At 49.0% G+C, this 24,683-nt stretch overlaps 6 protein-coding genes across 6 annotated transcripts; 4 read left to right on the forward strand and 2 right to left on the reverse strand.

Annotated features, from left to right (window-relative positions):
- Positions 1-332: 332 nt before the first annotated feature.
- Positions 333-1,160, forward strand: LTR64_007132 (uncharacterized protein; the record flags this gene model as incomplete). Its single annotated transcript, XM_064901456.1, has 1 exon — positions 333-1,160. The coding sequence occupies one exon, from the start codon at positions 333-335 to the stop codon at positions 1,158-1,160; it is 828 nt and encodes a 275-aa protein (XP_064752532.1).
- A 251-nt stretch (positions 1,161-1,411) lies between these two features.
- Positions 1,412-2,121, reverse strand: LTR64_007133 (uncharacterized protein; the record flags this gene model as incomplete). Its single annotated transcript, XM_064901457.1, has 2 exons — positions 1,412-2,044; positions 2,098-2,121. 2 exons carry the CDS (start codon positions 2,119-2,121, stop codon positions 1,412-1,414), a joined length of 657 nt encoding a protein of 218 aa, XP_064752533.1.
- Positions 2,122-3,891: 1,770 nt separating this feature from the next.
- LTR64_007134 (uncharacterized protein) lies at positions 3,892-5,327 on the reverse strand (the record flags this gene model as incomplete). Its single annotated transcript, XM_064901458.1, has 3 exons — positions 3,892-4,704; positions 4,757-5,259; positions 5,306-5,327. The coding sequence occupies 3 exons, from the start codon at positions 5,325-5,327 to the stop codon at positions 3,892-3,894; spliced, it is 1,338 nt and encodes a 445-aa protein (XP_064752534.1).
- Positions 5,328-8,657: 3,330 nt separating this feature from the next.
- Positions 8,658-11,508, forward strand: LTR64_007135 (uncharacterized protein; the record flags this gene model as incomplete). The annotated part of the gene is made up of 2 exons (XM_064901459.1): positions 8,658-10,031; positions 10,501-11,508. The coding sequence occupies 2 exons, from the start codon at positions 8,658-8,660 to the stop codon at positions 11,506-11,508; spliced, it is 2,382 nt and encodes a 793-aa protein (XP_064752535.1).
- Positions 11,509-15,156: 3,648 nt separating this feature from the next.
- On the forward strand, positions 15,157-16,131 carry LTR64_007136 (uncharacterized protein; the record flags this gene model as incomplete). The annotated part of the gene is made up of 3 exons (XM_064901460.1): positions 15,157-15,204; positions 15,247-15,286; positions 15,341-16,131. 3 exons carry the CDS (start codon positions 15,157-15,159, stop codon positions 16,129-16,131), a joined length of 879 nt encoding a protein of 292 aa, XP_064752536.1.
- A 3,856-nt stretch (positions 16,132-19,987) lies between these two features.
- LTR64_007137 (uncharacterized protein) lies at positions 19,988-23,800 on the forward strand (the record flags this gene model as incomplete). The annotated part of the gene is made up of 1 exon (XM_064901461.1): positions 19,988-23,800. One exon carries the CDS (start codon positions 19,988-19,990, stop codon positions 23,798-23,800), a length of 3,813 nt encoding a protein of 1,270 aa, XP_064752537.1.
- Positions 23,801-24,683: the final 883 nt, after the last annotated feature.

Consider the following 24,683-nt stretch of genomic DNA (forward strand, 5'->3'; position numbering starts at 1 on the left):
TATAGCCGTTGGAGAGGTGAAGAAGTGGCATTGACTTTCACCTGTATGTTTGGCCAGTTTCATGTGATTAATTGTCTACGTCCCGCAATTGCTGTGCTGATTGTGCAGCAGACGTTTGGTTCGATGCTCGGAACGTAATAATGAGGCCACCGCTCTGAGTTTGACCATTCACCTCAGAGAACCGACAACAGACGAACAACTGAAGGCCCACAATAGAGATACTCCATGTCAAGGATCCAAGTACTACCTTCGGTATCATCGATGGCATGATAAACCTGTATACACAGAATTACCATCTATTCGGTAACGTTTATCTCTATTCGAATTTTAAGATGACACTCAATCTCTGTTTCCTTGACCTTCCACCAGAACTACTCTACCATATCTTCGATTTTGTCTATGAGTCGTGGCACCTTGAACTCAAGCTGCGGCACGACATACTCATCGAGTCGTACTTCGACAAGCCAAGGATATGTGCTGTTCCTAGCTTGCCTTCAGTCGAGCCCTTACTCGTGTGCAAGGATTTATATGAGATCGCTAGGTCAAGGAAGGTTGGGACTTTCATGGGCAGAGTTGATGTGTTTGAAGCTACTAGACTTAAGCAGTTACCTGGGACTTGCCATTCACGTATTGCTCCGCGAGTCAAGAGATTATGCTACTCGCATGGTACGTCGAAGGCAGGTCAGGACTACGATCTAATCGATAGTCTACCGGCGCTTGAAGTTATCGAGTTTCATCGAGGTTGGGGCTTCCTGAAAGTCTGCTTGGGTTGCGCGTCTTGTAGCATCGAGGACGTCTCTTCCGATCCGGTGTTATCGAGGCCTGAAGCGCTGGCGATGTACGATAAGTCCGGGAAGTTTATTCGCAGCGAGGAACTGGATGGCTTCTGGGTCAAGGCAGCACGACCATGCCTCCCGTTACCTGTCGAGCGACCAGCCGAGCCGAGTCTGATGGAGCTATTGCGGGCTCGCAAGATTGAGGTGATTTCTCATGTAGTCTTCAGTCTTAGGTCATCTATGGGCACGGGCTCGGATTGTGTAGGATGTCAGGGGCAAAGGTTGGGACGCAGGATCTTCGATGATTTGGACATTGCTTTTTCAGTTGGGCAAGACGAGATCGAGGTTGTTGATATGAGTTGGATAGATTCACGGATAAGATAGGGTCGATTCTTTGGTCAGTTGGACACGTTAATTTGGGCTTGTGACCGCGGAGTCGAATGATCGACAGCTTTTGTTCTTGTCAGAGCGTCGATGCATGTAAGCAGGACCTAATGGCCCGTGAAAAAGATTGAGTACATTGGTAGACGATGTCGAGTAGAAAATGCAGTTCAGAAATACCTAAGATGAACAAAGCCTGAAAATCGTAGAAGGACTTGCCCAGCCTCGGGCCATGCACTTAACTTCAGATTGTATTAACCTCCTATCGACTCGAACGCCTCTGCCTCCCTCTCAGCCAGATGCTGCAATGCCTCCTTAGCTCTTTGTCTCACATGTTTCTGTGCTCCACTGTTGCTTTCGGCCATGGCAGTTATTGGTGCTTTGAAAATCTCCAACATCATCCCGAGAATGTGCTGGTCCGGAGCGTTCAAAGCAGCATCTTCTTCTGTAGTAGCTGATCCCTCTTCGGCGGCAGTATATGCGGTGAAGAGCTCTTCGGGAAACACGTCGAGTAGATGAAGTCGAAGTCCATCTGGTATCTTTCGATCTGTACGATTGAGAGGTCCACTGGCTTCCATGGTAGCCGTGATCGACTTTGCACGGTGTCGGGCTTCTATTTTTCCCTCTTCCTCCCTCTTCTCCGGCAGCTGATCCTTTTCTCCTGTGCGAGTGCCGAACAAAGGTCGAAAGCAAATTGTGAAGATTTCGCGTACCACAAATCGGACTAGGAGCAGATACTTGTTCATTCTGTGGGAGTCTATACTCGACCATTCGCGTATCAGTGTTTCGTGGAAAGCTTGGTGATATGGAGTCAGCCAGCTGTCCTCGCCATAGTCGTCCTTGGCCGATATACTAGAGAAAGTGCTTGCAATGTCTTTGAGGAGGTTCTGCACCGATATCGTGTTCTTGGAGTCGTGCATGTAGACAGCTACGAACATACCACGCCATAGCTGTAGACAGTCATGGTGTGATAGTGGAGCATTATTCGGACGGTCTTCTAAATGCTTCTGGAGCGTCTTGAAGCATGCGCGTCGTCTGGAAGAATCGCTACTGGCCAAGTCTTTTATTGATGGTAAATCTAGCGGCTTTGATGCGTGTACCTTCGCCGATTTGGCACTCTCGTCTTCGTCAGCGGATCTCTCTATGCGGGACACTTTTTTGTCCTGGTCTGGTAAGGGCTGATCGGGCTTTGACTGTGACAATTTTCTTCTCTTGGAGGCCCTATCGACCGACCTATCCGCATTCTTCATCTTACTCATTGTGCTTGCTCAATTTTGCTCGATTTGTAAGAGTTGACAGCCAGCTTGGTATCGAGGACGAAATTTACGAAGAAATGCTAAAGTCATTAGCGATTGGATGGAGATCATACGCGCTAGCGAGCCACGATTATCAGCCTCGCAGACAGCTCAGCCTCGACGCGTGCTGCAGCGCTGCCACGGCAGAATTGATCTGGATACAATGTGGTGGTTTGAAACTCGCGAATTTGTTGATCATTGTTCGCCTCATGGAGAGCTTCAACCAAGCACTCCAGGAGTACTCACGATTCGGGGTTGGCGGGTCACCCTCTGGAAGGTTCGAGCGCCTGTTTGGATACGACCACCTCAATGTGGTTCAGTACTCAGGTGTTTTCCGACTGCTAGCCACGCTGATTTTCCCGCATCCAACACGAATCATCTAGAGGCTTTACCAACTTGAGCGTACGGAGATCCCATGGAATCTTTGCTGCTGACAGCAGCTTCAGGAAGTGATGTTGCACAATGCAAAGCAGTTGGGTCTTCTAGCCAAGTACTTCAGTAAGAGTAAGACTTCTCAACCGGAATGCAGCGCAAGTCACGACTCTCCGGAGCCTTGTTTCAGCTCAACGCGATGCTTGTAGGCACGGCTCAACAGAAGATCAACAGAAGCTAACATTTCCTCCATATGTCCAGTAACTGGTTGCGTGTTACGATGACAGGAGTCAATGTTTGTGTTGCTGATCATGTACATCGACAAGTCCATCAGGAACATGGTCTAGGTCACCCGAAAGGCATCTCAGCGGCTATCGAAGGAATCACAGCTCCGAAGATCTTCGGGTTGCTTCTGGATTTGAGGTGAGCCAGGCTTGTGCACCATCTGCAGCATTGCATCTTAGGCGGGACAGATGTGTTTCCTCACTCTGAGGACGTCGGTGCCATGTGGATCGTAATGATACAGCTCTGGACGCGGAATTGTAGCATCGATTGGGTTCACTGGAAGCCGTAGAACACTTTGACGACATACGTAAGTCATGACATCGGAGATAACTTCAAGTTACTATTCCTTGCAGAGTCGAATTGCGCGTTCTACAAGTCGTTGCCCTGCTAGTATAATGAGTCTGCCGCACTATGGTTTTCCCTGCCCTGACGGACTCATCATACCAGCCGCAGTACTCGTGCTTGCAGTTCTCGACTTCGAACCACCTACGGCAGCCTCCTGCTCAAGAAAGTTCTGCCACAAGTCTGCAAGACTCTCCTTACCGTTGGGACTGCTCACACTACTTGCACTGTCGAGGTAATCATTCTCCAACCTCGACAGAGCTGGTGAACTAGGCGTTTTGTGCATCATAGGTATTCCTGGCAGTCTCAAACTACCCGTGAAAGAGCTGGTCGAAGGAGCGCCGGATCTTTGTAAGCCAGCCTGCTCCTTCTGTTCGTCTGTCCAATTCAGCAATGCAGCTATAATTTGTAAGATTTGAAATTTCTTGGGGTCGCTCCTGTCAAGCGCGAGGAAGTGGAGGAGGTGATTTGTTACAATTTGTCTGTGGTTCGTCAGTTCTCGTGTCGCGGCTCAAATTTGGCTGGAGGTTTACTGACCTGTCAACATTGTCTTCTGGCTTGCCCTTTTTAAGAAATCTCAGGGCCTTAGTAAGATGGTCGTTCAGTATTACTGCTTCGTGCCTCAACTTTCCTATTAGCAGATTCTTCTCTTTTACTTCCTTCTCGAAGGGTAATGCCCGATCCAGGTCCGCCTGCACCTGTTTAAGTGTGTCTTGAGTAGCTTTGAGTTCAGCTTTGACATGGTCGCACGTCTTTCGTAGGTCCGCGACTTCATTCTGACTCGATTCAACGACTTCTCTAAGCTCTTTCTTTCGTGCATTCTGGATTTCCTGCATCGCTCTTTGTAGACCATCAACAGCACTGGCTTGGGTGTCTCGATCACCAATTGCACGGTCATAATCTCGTTGTAGGTTAGCCAGTTGTTCTTCCAGATCAGATGCGCGATCCGACAGGTCTCTTCTTATGGAACGTTCCTCCATAGCTAGAACTTCCCAATCGTGCATTGCCTGTTTCGCCTGATCAAATTCCTCACGCCAGTAAGATTGTTGCTCTTGCAATTCCTGTCTCTCTTTGACCCAGTTCTGCTGTGACAGCGTCGATCGCTCGCGTATCTCTGCAAGTTCTTCCTCTATTTGTGAATTTCTGGTTGCAAGGTCTTCAACCTCTTTAGCTTTCAAGGTGTAGTTTTCCTGGATCTCAGATCTCTGTTCTTCTAGTTCGTCTATTTTTGTGCGAGCTTGGGCAAGATCTTCCTAACACTCTTGGTCAGCATGGGATAAAAGAGCTCCATCGGGGCCAGCATACTGCATCTGCTTTAAGCCTCTCTCCCAGCTGAGATCGTATAGTGTTTACTTTGCCCAATAGGTTCTGGTAGTTCTCCTCTGCAGTCTCTCGCTCACCCTGCACTGCCTCCAACTCATTTCGCACATCTGCCAGCTGTTCATCGTGATTCCTTTGCACCTCTTCCAAGTTCTGTCTCAGACGGGTGACCTCGTCTCGCAGGGCGTCACGGTCACGCACTAAAGCATCGAAGCGTGCGGTGGCTGCGGCCATGTCATCAGAAATGCGCACACCATCAGTTCCGTTAACCAGAGTCTGCATAGTTTCGTCGTCGATCGAGGTGGCCGCGCTGGTGTCTGCAGGCTGAGCATCGGACTCTTCTTGATCGTGGATTGACGTGTCTGAATCGTCTTCTGCTTGTGCCTTGGACGTGTGCTCTGTCGTCTGTGGTTCTCTAGGAGCTGTTGACACGGAAGCCGTGGTCGTGCCTTTCTTTTTGTTCTTCCTCTTCTTTTTCGATCTCGATTCTTACTCGAGTCAGTCTTAATGTACATGGTGAGTGTAATGACTTACCCGAAACTTCCTGAGAATCCATTTTTCTAGTATAGCTTACGAGCCGTGTAAGCCAAGAAGGAATGGAAAGGTAGTATCTGGGGACAAATATGCAAAGTGGTCTTAGAGGGCGGCAGTCTTCATCGGGCTCCCACGTGGAGTTTTGGCTTTACCGAAGCCGTCAGGCTAACTACGGACTGTGATACATAGATCTGTGAAACGTTGCTCAAACAAACATGTCCGTGAAAGTTGCTCAGCTACGTCTACTCTTCAACTGCTTGAATACTGGGCAAGTTTTTGTTATTGACAATGGGTCTGCTAGACCTAGCGAAACAGCTCTACAGAGACTCGGTCATTCTTGAAAAAGTCGTGCAATGCTCAATCTCTCCTTCCAGAGGACAGCTGGACGGACAGTGGTTCGTGAAAAGGCTCAATAAATCCAATTCTGGTACTTGCTAGTTCGATGACAATACATAGTGGCACTGTCTAGAGCAGCTCTATGCATCTCAAAGAGGCCTTCGACTGCTTGGTTAGAACCTGCTTCTATAGACTAAAAATCAGGGCCTGATGTTACAGGACTGAGAAGTGGCTATCTCAGTCTCGACGCGGTATCGAGTGTCTGCAGCTGCCTCCATGCACGATTTGGTGGATAGTAAACACTCTCATCTGAGAATGAATCGCGGTCGTCTATCGTGTTGGTGTATGTAGGGAAAGAAAGGATGCGAGGCTGACGTTGGAGTCTATGGTGAACCGTTCTATTTTCCATTGTTCTGAGCGCATCCGATGGAAACTTTGCTTGTGAGGCTTCGTGGTTTTCCAGTCGCATATGTCTTGCGCGCTGTGTCGGACCAATGATGGCTCCTTGCACTTGCGAGCATAAAGGAGTTTGGCCAAGTGGTGCGGGAAATGTGTGATACAGACTCGGAAAGCGCCGTAGATTCGACCAGGCAGTATGTCTTTGAGATTCTGGCGATTCAACAACGATGCCGGTTGGTAAGGCTTGCTCAAGTATTGGCGACACATCCTCTTCGAAAGGGTTGCTGCTAGGTAACTGCTGCAGGTCAATCTTTGTGTAGTAGAGGCACATTCGACACATGCTGGCGGTTGCTAGCTTCGGTTGTAGTGGTCAGTGAATTTGATACGGTTTCTCAACCACAAGCCATGGTAAGGTGGGCCACCACAATATCTATACGATGGTTCAGCTCGAATAGAGAGGCCTGGGCTTGATCAAAAGAGACCACGCCATGTAGGATTACAGAAAGTCAAGCATCACATTATGATAGGCGGTGTGTAAGCTGCAAAAGTCTGTACATTCGCAAGCAAAATCTCGTCCCATTCTGCGTTTGGAAGAAGAGCGCGGTCATTTTTAGAGTCGCCATGAGATAGAACGCAAGTTCAATGGCTGTGCCGAGAATAGCCTCCGTAAGCTGCATCGTCTTATCCACCAGCAGGGTTACCAAAGCTGAGGCACAGACACGGAAAGAGCCAATCGGCTTCCTACCTTGCAAAAATATGCCCCAGCACGAGCTGAAGTCGTTTTCTCCTGCAGCTCAAACTGCAATGCATCTCATCCTTACCCCGATACATTACGCAATCACAACAATTGAGCACACGATTCGAAGTCTCTACTTGCCCAAACCCCTACTGGGATTGCTAGCAGGAATGATGGTATCAAGGCACGCCAGTGTAACCAGGGTGAGAAATACGTAACTCCACCAGGATAAGGTGAACCTTTCCTGCCTGCAGTGGCCCACTAGGACAAACACCGAAGTTGTATGCGCTGCAGGAACCAGATGATACGCCATGTGCCAAAAGATGTACATCGTGGGTTTTCGTGGAAATAAGGCTCGCAAACCTCAGAGGCAACCAAGAGTCATCGAACACGCTGTATGTCTCAAAGTCAAAGCTGAATATCGATCGTTGACCCTTGCAGGACCTGAACAGATATCAGTCTTCGAACTTTTCCGCCCTCCTTAACAGCGGAGTACGAACAAGGTCGATAGCCGTTCAAGATGATCTGCTCTAATGCTGCGGTGCATTATGTGGCGGGTGCTCTGTGTTTCTGAGCTGAACTTGCACGTTCCTGGAGTTCGTGGCTGAAGCTTTTTCACTGTCCAATCAAAGGGCACATTCCAGGATCACGCGCCACGTTCAGGAACATCACCCGTACCACAGGCAATTGAACTCCTTTCACCATCTTCATGCCGGTATACATGCGAACGTCGAGCACATACGTATGCGGTAGGTACGTGGGCTATGGTCGTCCCAATGCAGCGTGCTTGGAGCCTGGCTTCAAGAAGCACATTCCTTATTCGGCAATTAATCTCAGTCCTTCGGCCAATGAGCACGAAAAGCTCGATCTTGCAACAAGTCTTGGCACATCGTCAACTCATGGTAGGTCAACCTCATTAGCGATAGCTCGAAAGTCTTGACTGAAGAGGGTATGTGACAGACTTTTCGGCGATAGGTCGAAGCAGAGAGTGTTTTCATCTGAATATGCCCCGGAAATAGCTGAAGTATATTCAAGCCTTGCTACGATAGAGCAGATGCTACATGGTAGTAGTGCATTCACAACAGACGGACCAGATGCGTGCATGTGGCTCTCAGTCTGAGACATAGGCTTCGTTGCGTCGCAGCTATTGCTGCCGCAACGCATGCTTGCCCTCCCCGTGGAATCGTTCTCACGATCGCCATCGTGGCAATCATGGCAGTCGTCCGTTATGTCACCAAACTTGGGTGTGAACCATTCAGCTTCCATGCCTGGGAATTCTTTTGAATGCACGATCCCGGACGCTTTGCTTTCGAGCATGAACCATGGGCAAGCTATCTATTGTGGCTTTTGAGCTCTTCTCGCTGAAGACCTGCTCGGATCTCTGCAGGTACTTGAGTTCCAGTTGTCATTGTCAGTTATGTCTAAAGGGGCAGGAGTATATTTGGCTCCCTCGCTCGTTCTCAGTATGGTAAGATATCCATTTCTTAGACTCTCATAGTCCACGGTAACACCCTCGGCCGAGCAACTAATCCGATACCTAAGTCCATCACAATGCCTAGAAGACGTCGACCGTCACCTCTACGTCTTCCAACAAGGCCACTTGCCCCTAAGCCAGCTTTGAACAGACCAGAAGAGAGCCGGTCAATCGACATAGCTAGTTCTTCCGATACCGACAGTATACAACAAGCGACTGAAGGCCTACATACTCAAACAAGTGCTTGTGGAGTTCCACAATGCACTATACCTAATTGCAAGCTCTCCTCGCATCTCAATTACAGTAGACGAAAAAGAACACTTCCAGTCAAAAACAAGCACGTCCAAGACCTCGTGTCTCCTGAAAGCTCTCCAGAATCATTGCCTCATACCGAAGTCGAGCCTGAGATGGACACAGATCTCGTTCTCCCGATTGAGGTAGATGCCGAGGGATCCCTCCACAGACTCTTTCGACAATTTTTCGAAGACCATTTCGACCAGCTCGTCTTTATCTATCGACCGCCACGTAAAGACCCTGCTCTCAAGCAAGCCACGTATCGCTTAGCTTTACGCGATCCCATCTACTGCCTTACATTGATTGCCCAAGCTCATATGGCAAACATTAAGGATCAGCCTGCGAACCTTAGTCACTTTGCGGATGAACAGACGGAACGCATCTATAGTCGGCTCCTCCGGAGAACGCGTGAAAAGCTCGAGGCTTTCGACGTGAGCGATGTCGATGTCTTACTTCTTGCTATCGTGGCTCTCTGCGAGTATGATCTGCAACTCGGCCGTCATGATGCATTACGATCACATCACATAGGCATGACGGCTCTCGTTGCCAAACGAGGAGGGCCTCATAATCTGGGTTTATCACTACCTTATGTCCTTCGTATGGATCGCTTCCTAGCTGTTCGTGCCAATCAGATGCCTAACTTTGCGCCGACTGAACTGCCAACTTCAGACATTGTTATACGTGATGCTGTACGTGCCTCGGGCAGGGGTTCGTACTTCGTAAAGGATATCTCAGGTCTTTCTGAGTCAACCATTGTACTCTGCTCTGATGCTGCGCACTTACTCGACCTTACCGACGAGCTTGGCATTGCACTCAAATCGGCGAGTACAACACAATCACAGAGCCCCAAGCTGGAATACTATTACTACCTTCGAGAAAACATCGACGCCCGTCATGCTGTCCTGAACAGCTCCAGTTATGAGAATCTGGCCACTAGCCCAAATGAAATGTTGGCACTGACAGCAACGAAAATAGTAACCTACTTCGTTACTTCGGCAAACTACTTACCCGTCGTTACTGACTTGCTTGCAACACGACTATGGAATATACTCGAAAATGCGTCAGGCTCCCTATCACCAGCATCCACCATGCAAAATTTGGACTTAGAGGAAGGCAAAACACCTAGAGCACTCTCCATCAAGATTGCACACTGGGAGGAGGATACACCAATGCTATTATGGCTACTCTTCGCCTGTGCGTTGCCTTCGAGTTCGAGAGAGCGCAACATGAGCTTTACTGCCCACCTTGCAATGTCTGAAGAGCTACATCCGGCCTCTACTGCTGCATTGTCAAAGTCGTCCCATCGGCAGGGCGCACCACGGCTCGAGAGTAGTGGAGGTCGCTCGATAGTGTCACCCTCGTCTCCAAGGAGGCGTCGATTGCTACCAAATTTCATATTGTACGTGGCCGAGAAATTGGTCGGGGAGCGGCCTTTATCTGGTACAGGTGAATGGGATAAAGAGGTTGTCGCTATTTTGGAGAGCTTTGTATGGCATGGCAAAAGATTAGAAGTCGAGTATACACAGATAATTGCCCAGGTTCATAACTGCGTGCTCGTTCGAGCGAGCCACGACGTTTAATGATATACATTTTAATAGTGTTGTAGTGTTCCAGGCGAGTGCCATCTCACTATCTTGTTTCAAACTGCCAGCTTCCCTAATAAAACTGAATGCCTGAGGCATTAAATAGACGCATGATCGCACTCCACTCGGGCGAGGTCTCATAATGTCAGTGTGGCACTCATCCTTGTTAAGCTGCGATTCTTGCAGCGACCATACGTGAAGGCACGATATCTTCTTCATGCGCCTTAAGCACCTGCACTTGCGGAAGCCGATACCTTACGCACACTCTTTTTCTCTACAAAAAACCGTCCATGATCAGCACCACTGGGAGCAACGCCCGGAAAATCGATCACGAAAGTCGATAGCCCCATTACCTCTACTACTGACATTTCAGAGCCAACCAACCTACACCACAGGCAGACGACAAGAACGAGAGAATGGTCTAACCGAATCTCAAATAGTGCATCTGACCAAGAACATCGACAGCAGTGGACAAAATGATGAGCAAGTCCAGAAGCTTGCGGAGTTTTATTCTTCCCTGAGAGGAGGTTTACTCACATACCATGGACCTGGACAATTGACCGCGTACCTCATCCTGAAATTGCGAGACCACAAACTGAGACCGCATCAGTATGTCAGAGAGGTGCTGGAAGCTAGTGTTATGCGTACATGCGCGAAGCACGGTGTCCCAAACGCGACCGTGACCGACAATACTGGCATATGGATTACTGAAAAGAGGCAACATGATGGTGCTGATACAGTCGAAAAGGATATACGACCGGGAGAGAAATTGGCGGATTTGAAAGATGTCACATCCAACCGCAAGATCTGTTCAATAGGCGTACAGATCACTCACACCCTTACATTGTATGGCATAGGACTCAACATCTTTGATGCGCCAATCGACAACAAATCACCTATTGCATCATTGTATACATTACCAAAGGCCAATCCTTACACTACCGACAGTGTCGAGGTTAAAGAGAATACATCTACGGGAAACGGCGAAACTGCAGCTGTTCCTGTACAGGCACACGCCACCGTGCCAGCACCCGGCTATCTCTCCTGGGGATTCGGTCGTGTTGTGGCTTGCGGTCTCGAGGGCAAGACCGCGACATGGCTGACCAAGGAGCAGGAAACGAATCACACTACTACATCTCAGCCACATGCTGAGCTTCTAGATTCCGTCGCAAGCACTTTCGCATCTGTAGTTGCAGATACTCTCCAACTCGAGGGCGTTGACGACATCACTGAAGAAGACATTCGTTTTTTGAGAGGGACTGATTGGGACCAGCTGAGAAATTCGCGTGGGGACAGGAATCGCAGATCGAGACCATGGGACTTGCAAAAGGATTATTCTATAAGAGACCCGAGGAAAGATTTTGGGTTGAGACTTAGTTGAAGTGATTGAGGTCTACCCTGCGAAGCGTGGGATCAGGCCTTGGTTGGTGAAGACGAGCAGCTATTCCTGTGCCTCTGAGGTGATACAGTGACGCGCATATCTCACTCTAATTAGGTACGAAGTCGACACATACCGCCAACAGGCATCGAGAGGCTGATGATCAGCAATAGCGTGACATGTCAGGGAGTATAACGAGCAGCACTTGTCATGTCCGATCATGTAGCACGAACATCAATTTCACCCATGTTGTCTATGTCTTCAAAATTGCCAATTTATTGGATTCTAGCTCCTTTTTGATGGCGTCCCCAGATGGAACTCATCCTTATCAAGCCATATCGTTGATGCCTGTAATGTACAGTGACCGCGCGATCGTTCGTCGGACTTTCGAATCTCGCTTGCAGGCATTCATGTAGCACAAACCCTGCAGGTACCGAGATCTGAGCATGTCAACTGAAGCCACGTCCTGTTACATGTCACCACAGACTCGGATGTCTGTGACACCAGAAAATTTCTTACTGTATCTTGTGAACCAGGCGCTGAAAGCAGCGGAACACTGAGTAGAACTAGCTGATGCGTGTTGGATAATTACCATAATCGAGTATTCCTTTGTTAGTAGCGTGAGTTTCGGGCGGCCCACTCCGTCACGGTACATGCCGAAGATGTACGACCAGGATAACGCGTATACCATCCACGACCACGGATACAGCGACCATGAAGCATTGGATCAGGATGCAGACGTCATGTCTGGCTCCTTTCCTTCGCTTCTCGTCCTGCAAAGTCAATTGCCGAGATCTGGTGAGTATCCGCCTCGAATTGGTGCATCGCTTGTTCGTTCAGCGAACCCCTTTCGATCGTGATAGAGCAGTACTCGAGTAGTGAGTGGTGTACTTCCCGACGCACAGTAGCCTTGATAGTGCGGTTGATGCTGGCCAATATGAGGTGTCCAATGCCACGTGGTATCAGAATCAATCACCTCCAGTTCTTCTGGCCAAAGACAGTCGCTCCTATCAGAAAGAGAACCGTGAGGGTGACCATTCAATAGTGTTCTCTCACCTGGAGATTCGCAAATCGTGCCCGAGTCTGGACCGTCGAAGAACCACAAGTCGTGTTATTGGACCTGACATTCTGCAGTGAGGTGGAACAGACCTACAATTGCTTGCTTGTCGGAGATCCAGCCGAGGTCGGAGCAGATACCTAAAATCGTAGGAGTCTATAGACACTTTTGTATCTCCAGGACCACGAAGACAGCACACCAGACGCGACTGCATGATTTTGTGGTTCTTCCGTCGAGATCGGCAAGCTGAGTTCTTGCAACATTTATGTGGAGGAGGACATCGGGGAATCGGTTCCTTCGTCAGACATATTGGAAGATGCCTTGCTCACGACTTCGAGCCTGCGATTTAACGGCCATATTCCAGCACTATTTGATTCCACTACTGATGAGCAGCGATCACACCAAGATCATCCCCAAATACCACAAAAACGGAAAATTGTATTTACTATCCATTGAATGCATCTCTGAGCCTGCATTCACAAAGTCAACCGATACCGGAGTGCAAAGCATCAAACTTCAAGAATGAACGACGTGATGCAGACAGCTGGCTCAGTGCGTTGTTGATCTGGTCATCGACCGAGCCTGCAAATCCCAACCATTTTCTCTCTTCACTTTCGAAAACTTAATGGCATTTGCGGAGATCGATTCGAGAGTGACAAACCAGCTCATCAAAAACATTGGCCAATACTGTATACTAGTGGTTGAATAGAGCCTGCGGGACGTGCAGAGCCTACAGCTGATGGGTTGAGGCTCTTAAGTTAAAGTTTCTGCTCGCAAGCAAGCATGCCGTGGTATGAGCATGCACTTCCCCTGAGTGAGACGGTCAAGGTGTTCCTGACCATCGGTAGAGACTAGTCCGTTCCTCGCAGCGTATTGTATCCCTTCCCTTGGGTTCGTCACGAGACATGACGATGCTAGTACTCGTAGTGCTTGGCTCTTCGGCTATCCAGCTTGTCAAGGATTAGCGAGCAGGGCTGCTGAACGTGGGTGCAGATCACTAACGAGATGATCGTCGAGGAGCGTCCACGATTGAGGATGGTGTGTATGCAGACGCCACGCGGCCCTGCAAGACCAGCAAAATGTAACAATTACTCTTGACGTTTGTTCTCAAGTCATATTCAATCGATAGCGAAAACATACTTTTTTGGCTCTAGTCGGATGATTCACGAATTCGGCTAATTTGAAGCCACTTATTCGTGCAAGTCATTTATCTTCGAAGCGATAGATAATATGTGTGCCTGGCTTATCGGTTGTACCATTATCCTTCCGACAAAAGTATCCAGGCTTCTCGTAACCTTCACGATAGGGGAGCTGTACCTCGAGAACACGGAGTAAGTTTTGAAGACCGATTCTGATGCTAATCCTGGGCGAAGACAACGGCAGATTTTTGCGAGTACGTGGAGTACAACGATGTGATGTGCCTGACGATCTGCAGCCGGATCTGGCCCGGAAAGTTGTACCGCACATTGTCACTGGCATGCCAATGCGTCGTGCAGTGCCTCGCTTTTGCTCCACAAGAACACTACTAAGAACACAGAGGCTTTCTTCGTTGCCTTTGATTTGTCACTGTGATGATTAGTATGGTGCCTATTCGGACAAATAGAACATGGCTTGCCTTAGTGAATCCGTTCGAAAGGGATCCATAGTCTCCTGCTGGCTCCCCTTCACTCCTTCGATGCCTGGAAATCATCAGCATCCTAGGAGGCGTAGAGAAGCTCAAGCTTTTAATCACGGCTAGGAGTGCGGGTCAGCCAATGGTTCAACAGCAATTCTTGGTCGATTCCCAAAATTGGCTGGAAGGAGACTCCAAGAAAGTGTTGTGTCCTCTGACTCGTCCAAAATCGTCGTTGATCGCGATCTCGCTCCTTTGATAGGTACCAAATACAGCTTAGCTCGATTTCCTATTCCGCATCGCAGTGGGCGCTTCCCAGGCATCTGCAAGATGTAGCTAGCTCTTCATGGGTGAATGTGGGCTCTCTGTGGACCCCACAATATGCGCAATCACGATGACGGCTTGCACAAAATTGTTCTGAGAACTCGAAGCGGCTACTCCTCAACTATGCACGCCTTCTCGTTACAATACTGACGATGGAACCAATCCGGAGACTCGAGCCTCGGAAAAGACACTTTGCCGGCTGAGTCCCTTCAGCTTACTTTTTAGAAGCATTAGTCGCCCTACCAGATAGCGCCAATCGTAGGGCCGGTCCACCTCAATGACTTCCCAACGGGCTCATTATTTTGCACGTTGATGATCCAATGAGACGCACACACTGTCCAACTGCTTCAGACCCTCGTTTGTCTCGACGTCTGTTCCTGTCTTATGGATGTTGTTCGCAGCAGGCTGCAGAGCCTCGAAGTCCCCAGTATTACAGTAATATCCGCATCGTAATCTTTCAGCTCGCTTTGGCTTGCTACACCTGGGGTGTCACAGCCTGTCGTTGTTGTCGATCAATCTCCTGCTTTTGCAATTGACATTGGCGAATATTGGAAGCAGTATATCGCGCTAAGGCATCGAGAAGAATACTTGAATCATGTCTGTCGCCACGGCTACGACACTTGCTGAGCCAGCATCCTACTCGGTACACAGTTCAACCATGTCTGAATCCGGTGGGGAACAGAACAAAGCAGACAAAAAGAGGCAAGTACGCCGCTCTACTCCTTTGGGAGTCGTTGCTGATGCATAGGTTTTTAGAGAGTACAATAGAAATGCTCAACGTGTATTTCGTAGGTTTACTGTCTTTCAGGAGCGACCTAACGGACATGCTGACGCTTTTTCAGGGCAAAGACGGAAGGAGCACCTAACAAAGCTCGAAGCAGCCCAAAAAGAGGCAAGCAATCTACAGGGCGAGGAACTTGACCGGCTTCGTCGCGAAAATGTCGCTCTCGCTCAGGAAAACGAATCTTTACGGGCTGCTTATGGCTCCTCCGCGAGTTCGCCAGGGCCGTCTATCAGTTCGGGTGAGGTCAAAGGTTCACCCTCAGCATACTTACCGTATGGCCCTCCATCTGCTTCCTTGGAGGCCGCAACAGCAGCAGCAGCAATGAGCTCTGCCACACAAGTCGGACTAATACCAGGTGTGCCGGATCCCAGCAGCCTCGTGGTGGTTGTGCCCAACAATATACGCGAAATACGTCGCAGCTTGCATCAACTCTTCTCATCCATCATCGACATTCCCATAATATCGGATCCACAGGCGCACCTGACTGCACTTGTGAGTCTAGCTCCTAGTCTGCCGTATGCCCTGAAACCTACTCAGCTCCAATTAACAACACCACATCACGCATATATTGACCTGATACCGTCACCGTCGCTGCGAGATCGCTTGATCGCCATTGGTCCAGCGAATTGCAACACTTTCTTGATGGAGGTCTGCACGATCGCTTGTGAGATTGAAGATAATGGTCAAATGACGGTATGGGGTGAAGATTGGCTGAACGAATTCTCGTGGGAATTTTCGGCGGCAGTTCTCGAGCGGTGGGGTGGTTGGCTGCTCACTAATGAATGGGGCCAACGAGCAAACTTCTGGCGCCGGCAAAGGGGTCATCCAACTCTTCCTGGGTACGACTGATCAGAACTCGCTGAAAGATACGAAGCAGGCAAAGATGTGCTGGAAGAGGTTCAAGCTGTTGCAACACCACAAATCATTCAAGCTGCAGCATCTGAGTACCACGTCCAAGATCGTGCCTGGCACTTGTGTTTCCTTGTGTCACTGAAACCCCACAGGAAAACCCATATATTTCTTTACGCCTACTACCTAATTACCATCAAGTGCTGGTCACTTCCATAACAGTGTCGGAGTTATCTTTGTACAACAACCTCTTGCGTTGCGATGGAAAGTTTGGAGGGAGGTTACAGCCACAAGTCCAGCAATAATACTTCATCGACGTGGAGGTCGTAGTTTGGAGGACAAGCAGACAGCCTGTGTACACGTCAGTGGTCATTCTAATAGAAGAGGAGGCCCCGATGATACACCTCACATCAACGACTCTGCTAACACTGAATACAGAGTCTGGACAAGTGTGACATTCCTAGCGTAAGCAGCACTTCTGCTCAGGGGTTGATGGCGACAGTAACGGGTATTGAAGAGAATAGCTTCACTGAAAATTCACCTTCGTCAGATGCGAACAGAATTGTATCGTCGCATCAGTTTTATGAGCTGAATGTTCCATGGATTGCGCAGTCGGATTTGCAAAAGAGAAAAAACCCCTCTGCTCATCGAATTTTACGTACATCGGGGCCTGGATGTTCAATCGTTGCGCCACCTTCACAAACCCAGCGGAGGTGATCCGAAATGGAATTTGCTATACCTCGCCGCCATTGTAGGCTTATGGTCCTCTATCAGTATCTAGTGATAGGTGAACATCGCAAGCAATCGACAATTATGCACTCATTACAGGTCAAGATCCATTGCCATCTTTTGGAGAAGCGACACCATACTACATTGTGAGGTGACAACACTCCCGCCATGGCTTTCGATCATCGCAAGCTCGATCAAGGCAGACAATGGTCATTAGGCGTCAATGCTGTTGCTTCTTGCTTACCACGCAGACGGACTTAAACATTTGCTGAAGCGTCAAATCGATACAGGTGCACCTCTAGTTCAGTCCAACCGTGAGAAGGCCACTATCCAGTGAACGATCAGACCCGAAGATATTTTAACGTGTATAAATGTATTACAAAATTGGGCGGGAAGAGAGAGAGACTTGCTTGCTTGAGAGTTGGCTTGCTGGGGTTGAAGCAAGAGGTGGTTGACTGGGGTATACGCAACTGAGGCAATCTAATGGGATGGATATGGAGTTACCATACAAGGCGAAAATGCCGGGCAGCTCTCCGGAGGGTTGCTGACGTGTTGTTTACAGACACGATCGCGCCGGGGTACGTGATTATTTACACTCGTCCAGCTTCTGGACACAGGCAGTGACATGTATTAAGAAGGCTTGTAGGATTGTTCATATCACTGAGTATTTTGCACGAGGAAGAAGACCGTTACGTTGTCAGAAACATACTAGCAAATTCTCTACGCTGTTACATTCCACTCTACACTTCATCTACCACGTTCTAGCTGAGTGTAGGACGTAAAAATCTAAGCGTGGTATATCTTATCATCTGTGTGCCCTACTGAGGCTCGAGCAATATAGTCAGACAATGCCATTGCGCTTGCGAAACCTATACCGTGAACAGAAAGGTGCCTGTATTGCTAATGTCGTGGCTGCGCTATCATGACTAGCAGGATGACTGTTACCTGGTGAGTAACAATCTTCACATCAGGATTAACGCGGCACGCTGTGCTTGGTAACCTTGCGCTGGACATCGTCACGAGAATAATGTCTGTGACGCTTCAGCTCGCATGGTAACGTCGATCAAGCAGATCCCACAGTCCACGAGGTGCTGATCACATACAATGCTCCATACTATGGAAAAAAAGAACTAAACCGCCATAGGAAGTATCAATTTCCGCGAAAAACCTCCGACATTTTAGCGCGAGAAATGTACGTACAGAGCACTTGGAGGTGGAGCCTCGAATAAAAGTTACACAATTGTCGAGCATGGAAAGACTGCGCCTTATGGAATTCACCAAGGTGGATCTTGTCGTGGAAGTGAACCGCGTCTGGTCCGGATTGAGTCTTGTGAGTCGGTGGCGTTAGAGTTGCGTATCCTAATCGAGCAGCGGTAAGGAAACAAAGATCTGAAACATTGGGCAGCAGCAGCTGGGAAGAGCCTCAATTGCCTATTGAATCGGAGATCCTGCGAGTACTGCCGACCACTTTTATTTGCTGGGTTTGCTCGCTGTCGCAGTCCATCGATCCGTCACTCGATCGCATTGAGGCGCTCTATCGAGCAATCTATCGCAAATACTTGGTTCAAGTGGTACTTCCTCAGTGGCAGTATCTTATGTCAGGCTTCGGCGCCCCTGGTATTGCAATCACCAAATCGATAATGCTTTTCATTAGACTGACAGCATACAGGTGGTAGAGCGGTTAATATCAAGCCCGTATGATCGTCTTTGTCCACGTACATTCCTACCAGAAGCTGATTTGTGTCAGACGCCCCCAGCTTTGGGTAGTTTTCCTCTCGACCATGACGCCGAATGCAAGCATTTGATTTCATCCTACTTGCGATGTTTGAAGTCACAGTCACGACCCGGTACAAACAATGAAGAATGCAGACAACTAGCTCGAGGGTATCTTGACTGCAGGATGGAGAAAGGACTGATGGCAAGAGACGAATGGGCAAATCTGGGATTCGCTGAAGACACACCACTCGAGAAGAAGGACACTGACGTTTCGACCAAGGAGAAGGCGACTTGATTTGCCAAGACATATTGTGGTTGTGGGAAAACCACGAAAGGTCACCTTTCGGCATCGAGAAGATCGTCGAACAGGTTGCATGCGTTGTCCACCTGTACACAACTATGTGGTCTGGCTGGCTTACCAATGATATCGAGTCTGAAGCGAATGTCGCCGCATCTACTCTGTTTGGTTCTGCCGCGTCGATAACATGACTCAGCACTATCATCTTGCTTGGTATTGCGGCTGAGTCTGATGTGCTGGAGGCACGGGGCACATATTCACGTGTGATGTGGCGAGAATCCAGTCACTCCGGCGAGGGTGTGCACAATCAATTCATGAACCAAAATTAGAGAGATACAAGGAAATATAGAGCCTGGTCTAATGGGAAAACCTCGAATTTAGGCTCTTCACTATGTTCTGAAAGTCGAACCCACGAAGGAAAGCACGAGCTTGTGGCACAGCCACTTATCAAATGATAGGTTATAGCATGACGGGAAAGGTGTGTAATTGGCACATATGACCCTGACTGAGATCGATTATTGTCACATTTCAGCCATTCTGTCTGGGGTTCAACTGCAACGGTGGGCGGAAGAGTGGATTTATATGTCAATGGTATTGCGCACACGATCCTATCGTCGAATTTGAGTTTGCCTCGATATGAACCTGGCATGATGCACGTCAATATTGGCTTCGACAGCTGGACTGAAGCCCAACTCTAGAGAATATGTATTTCCTTTTCTTTGAAATTCACTTAACATCAGTAGGCACTACTACGGCGAAGTAGATTATGTAAGAGGGAAAGAGACAGAGAGGTACACCTGCTGTACGAGTTCAAAAACTGCTTCACATGTCAGCCTGTATCACGTGCTGTTAAATCCGGAGATGATATGCGCGAGTCAGGCTGGTCCTCCGATAACAATATAGAAGAGTATTTGAGGCGTTTTAGTCTTCGCATAGTCTCGCGCGCACGTCGTTTGTCGTTCTTGCCCACAATATCCACCTGCAACTCACTAAAGCCTCTCGAGCCCTGCCAGACTCGTCGATTCGATTCCAGCAACCAGCTGAACTTCCGGCACGATAGAAAAGCGACAGATGAGTCGAAAGATCCCATAGCTTCAGGCTCGATGCGCCTGGATGCCAGTGTTGAATCCATTCATACGCGCTCTTTTCCAGAGTAGCGTATTGAGCCAGGCCTTGTCTGCTCAGAACTATGTGCTGCTGGTTCCGACCACTGACTCCTTGATTAATGCTCAAGATCGCGACAATGGAAAGAGATACGCAGACCTCGTCGAGGATGAGGACTTCCTCGGAAGTCACATCTTGCGAGTTGCGCAGGATCACACCATTAAGGAGAACAGCGTACGTGAAGGTCGCAGCAAGGCAAAGACATACTCGACCGTCAACAATAAGACGGTGATTCTTAAGGAGAACATGGTCTACAGCAACAAAGGCTTCAAGGCTTTAACACAAGCGCAGATTCTCGGCGATCGTCTGTATCATTCTCCTAATAGCGATCAGCAGCAATGGCTAATTATGTTCATTTCGAAACCACTTACCGGCACTTTTGGTATGATTGACGTAGCTATTCCGCTCATGTCGCCAACTCGAATACCACACGAAAACGGCACGAGCGAAAGCGATCAGTCGCAACACCCCAAGAAGAAGGACATCCAAAGTTTCAATGATCTCTTGAATCATTTCCCAATGATAGCCAGACAGATGCAACCAGGCCTCGAGCGCATCTTCAATGAGTTCGGCAAGGAACTTGGAAAACCACTGCCTCTGCCACCCTCTCGCTCACCTACAAACCTATCTCTAGACGGCACTACACAGGCCTCAGAAGTTTCGGATGGCGGGTCCATCAAATCAAATGGGTCGCTAAAACTTCCCTTCAACAATACTGCGTTTTTCGAGGATGAGGAGGACCTTATGAGGAGAGCTCTTGAAACTGCAGTAGTGTCTGCCATCGACCTATTTCAAGGTGTCGACAAGCAACAGCTCTCTCTTCTTGGAGCGACAACTGATTTGACCGGTCCTGCTGTTGAACGTCTCATCGAGCGTTACGTGACAGAATCCGTACACGACAATTTACTTTTCCCACGACTTTGCGCTTTCCATAGGCCGGCGGACCATGATCTTGATCGGAGGATTCGACAAATGGACTGTCTGGATGCGTCGCAAGTCGGTATAGCGATCGAGGACAGCAAACGGGCTAAGCGCGAGCTCCTGGACCGAATCGACGCAGGTGTATCTTCGTTCCGAAAAATGGGTGTTGCGGGCAGTTCTCAACAAATGCTTGAAGTTTTGTTAGAAACCCAAAAAGCAGTGTCTCAACCACGAGGTATTTCTGATGAGGAGAAACAAGCAGCTGCAATGACAATCAATGCCGATGTCTTGGTCTCACTACTCCTTATTGTGGTTATACGATCGGGAGTACGTCATTTGCAGGCAAGACTTTCCTATATGCAGCGTTTTATCTACATTGACGATGTTGAGAGTGGAGAAATGGGCTATGCTCTGAGTACACTCGAAGCTGTCTTGGCTTATTTGGCTACAGACGCTGGAGGTCTTCGAAAAGCGTCGAAGCAGAATCAACTTCTTTGGGACGCAGTCAAGGCTGGGAACATTGACGAAATGCGTAATATCTTCGAGGGATCGAGCAGTGCTGTCCTGGCCGAGGAGCCCGAGGAGCTAGAAATCACAAGGCCACGGCCAGCACTGTCCCGGACGTCGACAAGGTCAAATCTGTCGGTCGGCTTTCTACCAGATGATATTGGGGATAGTGCCTCGTCCGTGAACGGCAATCTATCACATGTTTTCCCCTTTCAGAGTGCGCAGAATGAAAATGAGCCTGAGCGAAAGCGAAAGAAGAGGGTCAAGCTGGACGCTCGCAGTATGTCGATTTCCTCTGCAGTATCAGCATTATCGCGAACTGCTACTCTGGAAAGCACCTTGAGTGCTATCGAAGGAGATATTTCGATTCAAAGTTTGGCTCAAACACAAGATGTTTCCGGAAATTCCGTTCTCATGATGGCTATTGACGCTCAGAAACCAAAGTCGCTTAAGTACCTGCTTACCATGGAAGACCACTATCCTGTGGACGTCGTGTTGGATGATGTGACGTCTGAAGGCTCGACCCTCCTCAGTGCGGCAATACAACTACCAAACTCGGAGCTGGTTGACATTATCTTGAATTACGTTGAACAGCATGTGGACGTAGCACGTCTCAGGGACTACCTTGCTAAGCAGGACAACCATGGCCGGTCGAGTGCTCATTATCTCTTCAACATGCCGACCTTGATCAACAGACTGGCTGACCGCTTGCCCTGGAGGTTGAAGGATAAACTTGGTCACACTCCTCTCTTCGCCGTCTGCCGAAGCTATGATCACATCAATTACACAACCATGGTATCAGAAGCGCTTGTAGCTGCTACCCATGCACAGGGATATGAAAGTCCACTCAGCCTCGAAGATCATACTGACATCAAGGGCAATACTTTGTTGCATATCTTGAACGATCCACTAATCGTGCATCGTGTCTTATACCATTGCGACGCCGATCCTAATGGAATGAATGACAAGAGGTTCACTCCGTTAATGCTGGCTAGCAAGTACGGGAGGGTTGACATAGTGAGGATCTTCTTTGGAGATCCTAGGGTTGACCTCTATTTGAGAGAAGCGCGAGGGCTGACTGCTGTTGAGCTTGCCAAGGACGATGAGGTGCGCAACCGCATTGACGACCTGACTTTGTTTTCGGACACTGCGACTGCTCAAACCCCTGATGTAACGGGACGCCTTACATCCATCGTCAGGTCTTTCTTCGTTGAAGACGGCACGATACGGTTCGTCATCAAGTCTGGCGCACCACATAACGACGTATCAAGCAATACTTACACCATCACCACGAGTCGACGTTCCATTCAAGACTTTGTCAATCTCATCAAATGGCTTTCTGCTGATCATCCAGCGTCTTATATGCCAGCGTTGTCGCCAAACAGCTTTCGCACACCGTTCCAAATTCACTCGAAACCTTCCAAAGCTGTCCTCCTTGACGCACAAATCCAGCTTGATCGTTTCCTGAAGATCCTCATGACGCATCCTACATTTTCAACCCATGAAGTGCTCTGGGAGTTCTTCCTAGTCCCTGACCTACGACCCGAACAGATGGACGCTCGATCGAAACTCAAAGCCGACTTCCTCCGCGAAACCATCGCCGACGACTACGAACCTCTGACTCTACAGCTCGACTTACAGGACGTGGACTCCGTCATCTCACACTCTCGCGACGTAGTGCGCCGGCTAAGTATCAATACTAGGAGCATCATACGTCGTGGGCATATTTACCAGCAAGCAGCATGCGATATACCCGAAGCATTCATACTGTTATCAAATCTCGTATTAATGCTCGGCCCACCATCAACTACCTTGCCGCCATCCCACAGCGAAGCATTCACTAAATTCGCAGCTCTCCTGCGCATCGAGCCCCCTTCCTCACCCTTAGCAATCTACGTCTCCGCATTATCGTCCTTCCAAACAACAATCGCAGCAATGCAAACCTGTCTCGCCCGCCCTTCCTCACTCACCGCACAAATTCGTGCTGCACAGAAATCCTTGGAAAGGTCTCGTGCGTCGCTTGTCAGTAGCTCGACGCCACGAAAGGGACCTTTTCATATCAATCTGCCTGGGATGGAGGAGTCGCGTCTGCGGAGCATGAGGGATACGGAACGGCATATTCTTGAGACGGAGGAAGAGATTGAGAGTAAGGGGAAGGAGTTGCGGTATACGCAGGAGGTTGTCCTTGGTGAGCTGGCTGGCTGGACTAGCTGGAGAGAACAGTGGGGTAGGAATGAGATTAGACGGCTTGTTAATGGCACACTTGTGAGGGAGCGCGAAAGGCTGAGGACTATGAAGCGTGTGATGTTTCATCTTGTGAAGACGGATGCGTGAAAGATCTCGTCCAGGCTATGAAAGATTCAGCTCGGACCGTCATTATCGCGTATACTCATCACTATGACTACCACAGACTCCGAAACTTGGTGCCTTGGCTGAGAATTCAACTACCTTATCAGCTTTGCTGGTCCGACCTCAAAGTCTTATGCTCTTCCCGAGGATTTTCGCATACACGCGGTGGCCTCCAGCTTCCAGCCCTGAGACAGCCACCATCCTTTACGATGCATGCCTGACCTTTCCAGGGCGAAGTGTACCCCTCCTCAGCTTCCAAGTCCACAATATCACGAACAATGAGATATCGAAGAACGAGAAGACAAGGCGCCCACCGAATACGAGTGAGTGATAAGTCCACGCTTCATTGGCGTTCAGACGCTTCGCCTGGCAGAGTATCGCCCATGGCAACACATACTGGATGTTCGAAACAAGCGACTGGAACAAATACCAGTCGACCTTGGTTGCGAGCAGAATGGTGGCGAGCTGAGTGTTGAGTGCGTAGAAAATGTAACACCAGTCTATTGTTCTCCACGTTTTTGTTGTGATGCGCGCGACGGTTTCTGAGCCAGAAATCCATCGGGCGTATGGCTTTGCACCTACCACTGATAGCACGATGCAAAGAGGAATCTCGACTGCCAAGGCGATGATGGGCGAGATCAGTGCGGGTCGGACAGTGCGCTTGATTTGTGTCTTTGATGCTGGAGGTTGGCTTGCATGGTTCGTGAGATGTCGAAAATGGCCCCACAAGTGTCCAGTAAATGCAAGCGAGGAGGCTTCCAGAGTCTGTACGGGCACCATGTCTAGCCCCCATTGGATCGTGTTGAATACACCCCATGCTGTTGCATAATCTGAACCCATAGAGACGATGTTGGAGACAAGCCGGAGG

This window comes from Lithohypha guttulata, assembly GCF_036872675.1.
Source record: "Lithohypha guttulata strain CCFEE 5908 chromosome Unknown scaffold_5, whole genome shotgun sequence".
In the NCBI taxonomy this organism is placed as follows: domain Eukaryota; kingdom Fungi; phylum Ascomycota; class Eurotiomycetes; order Chaetothyriales; family Trichomeriaceae; genus Lithohypha; species Lithohypha guttulata.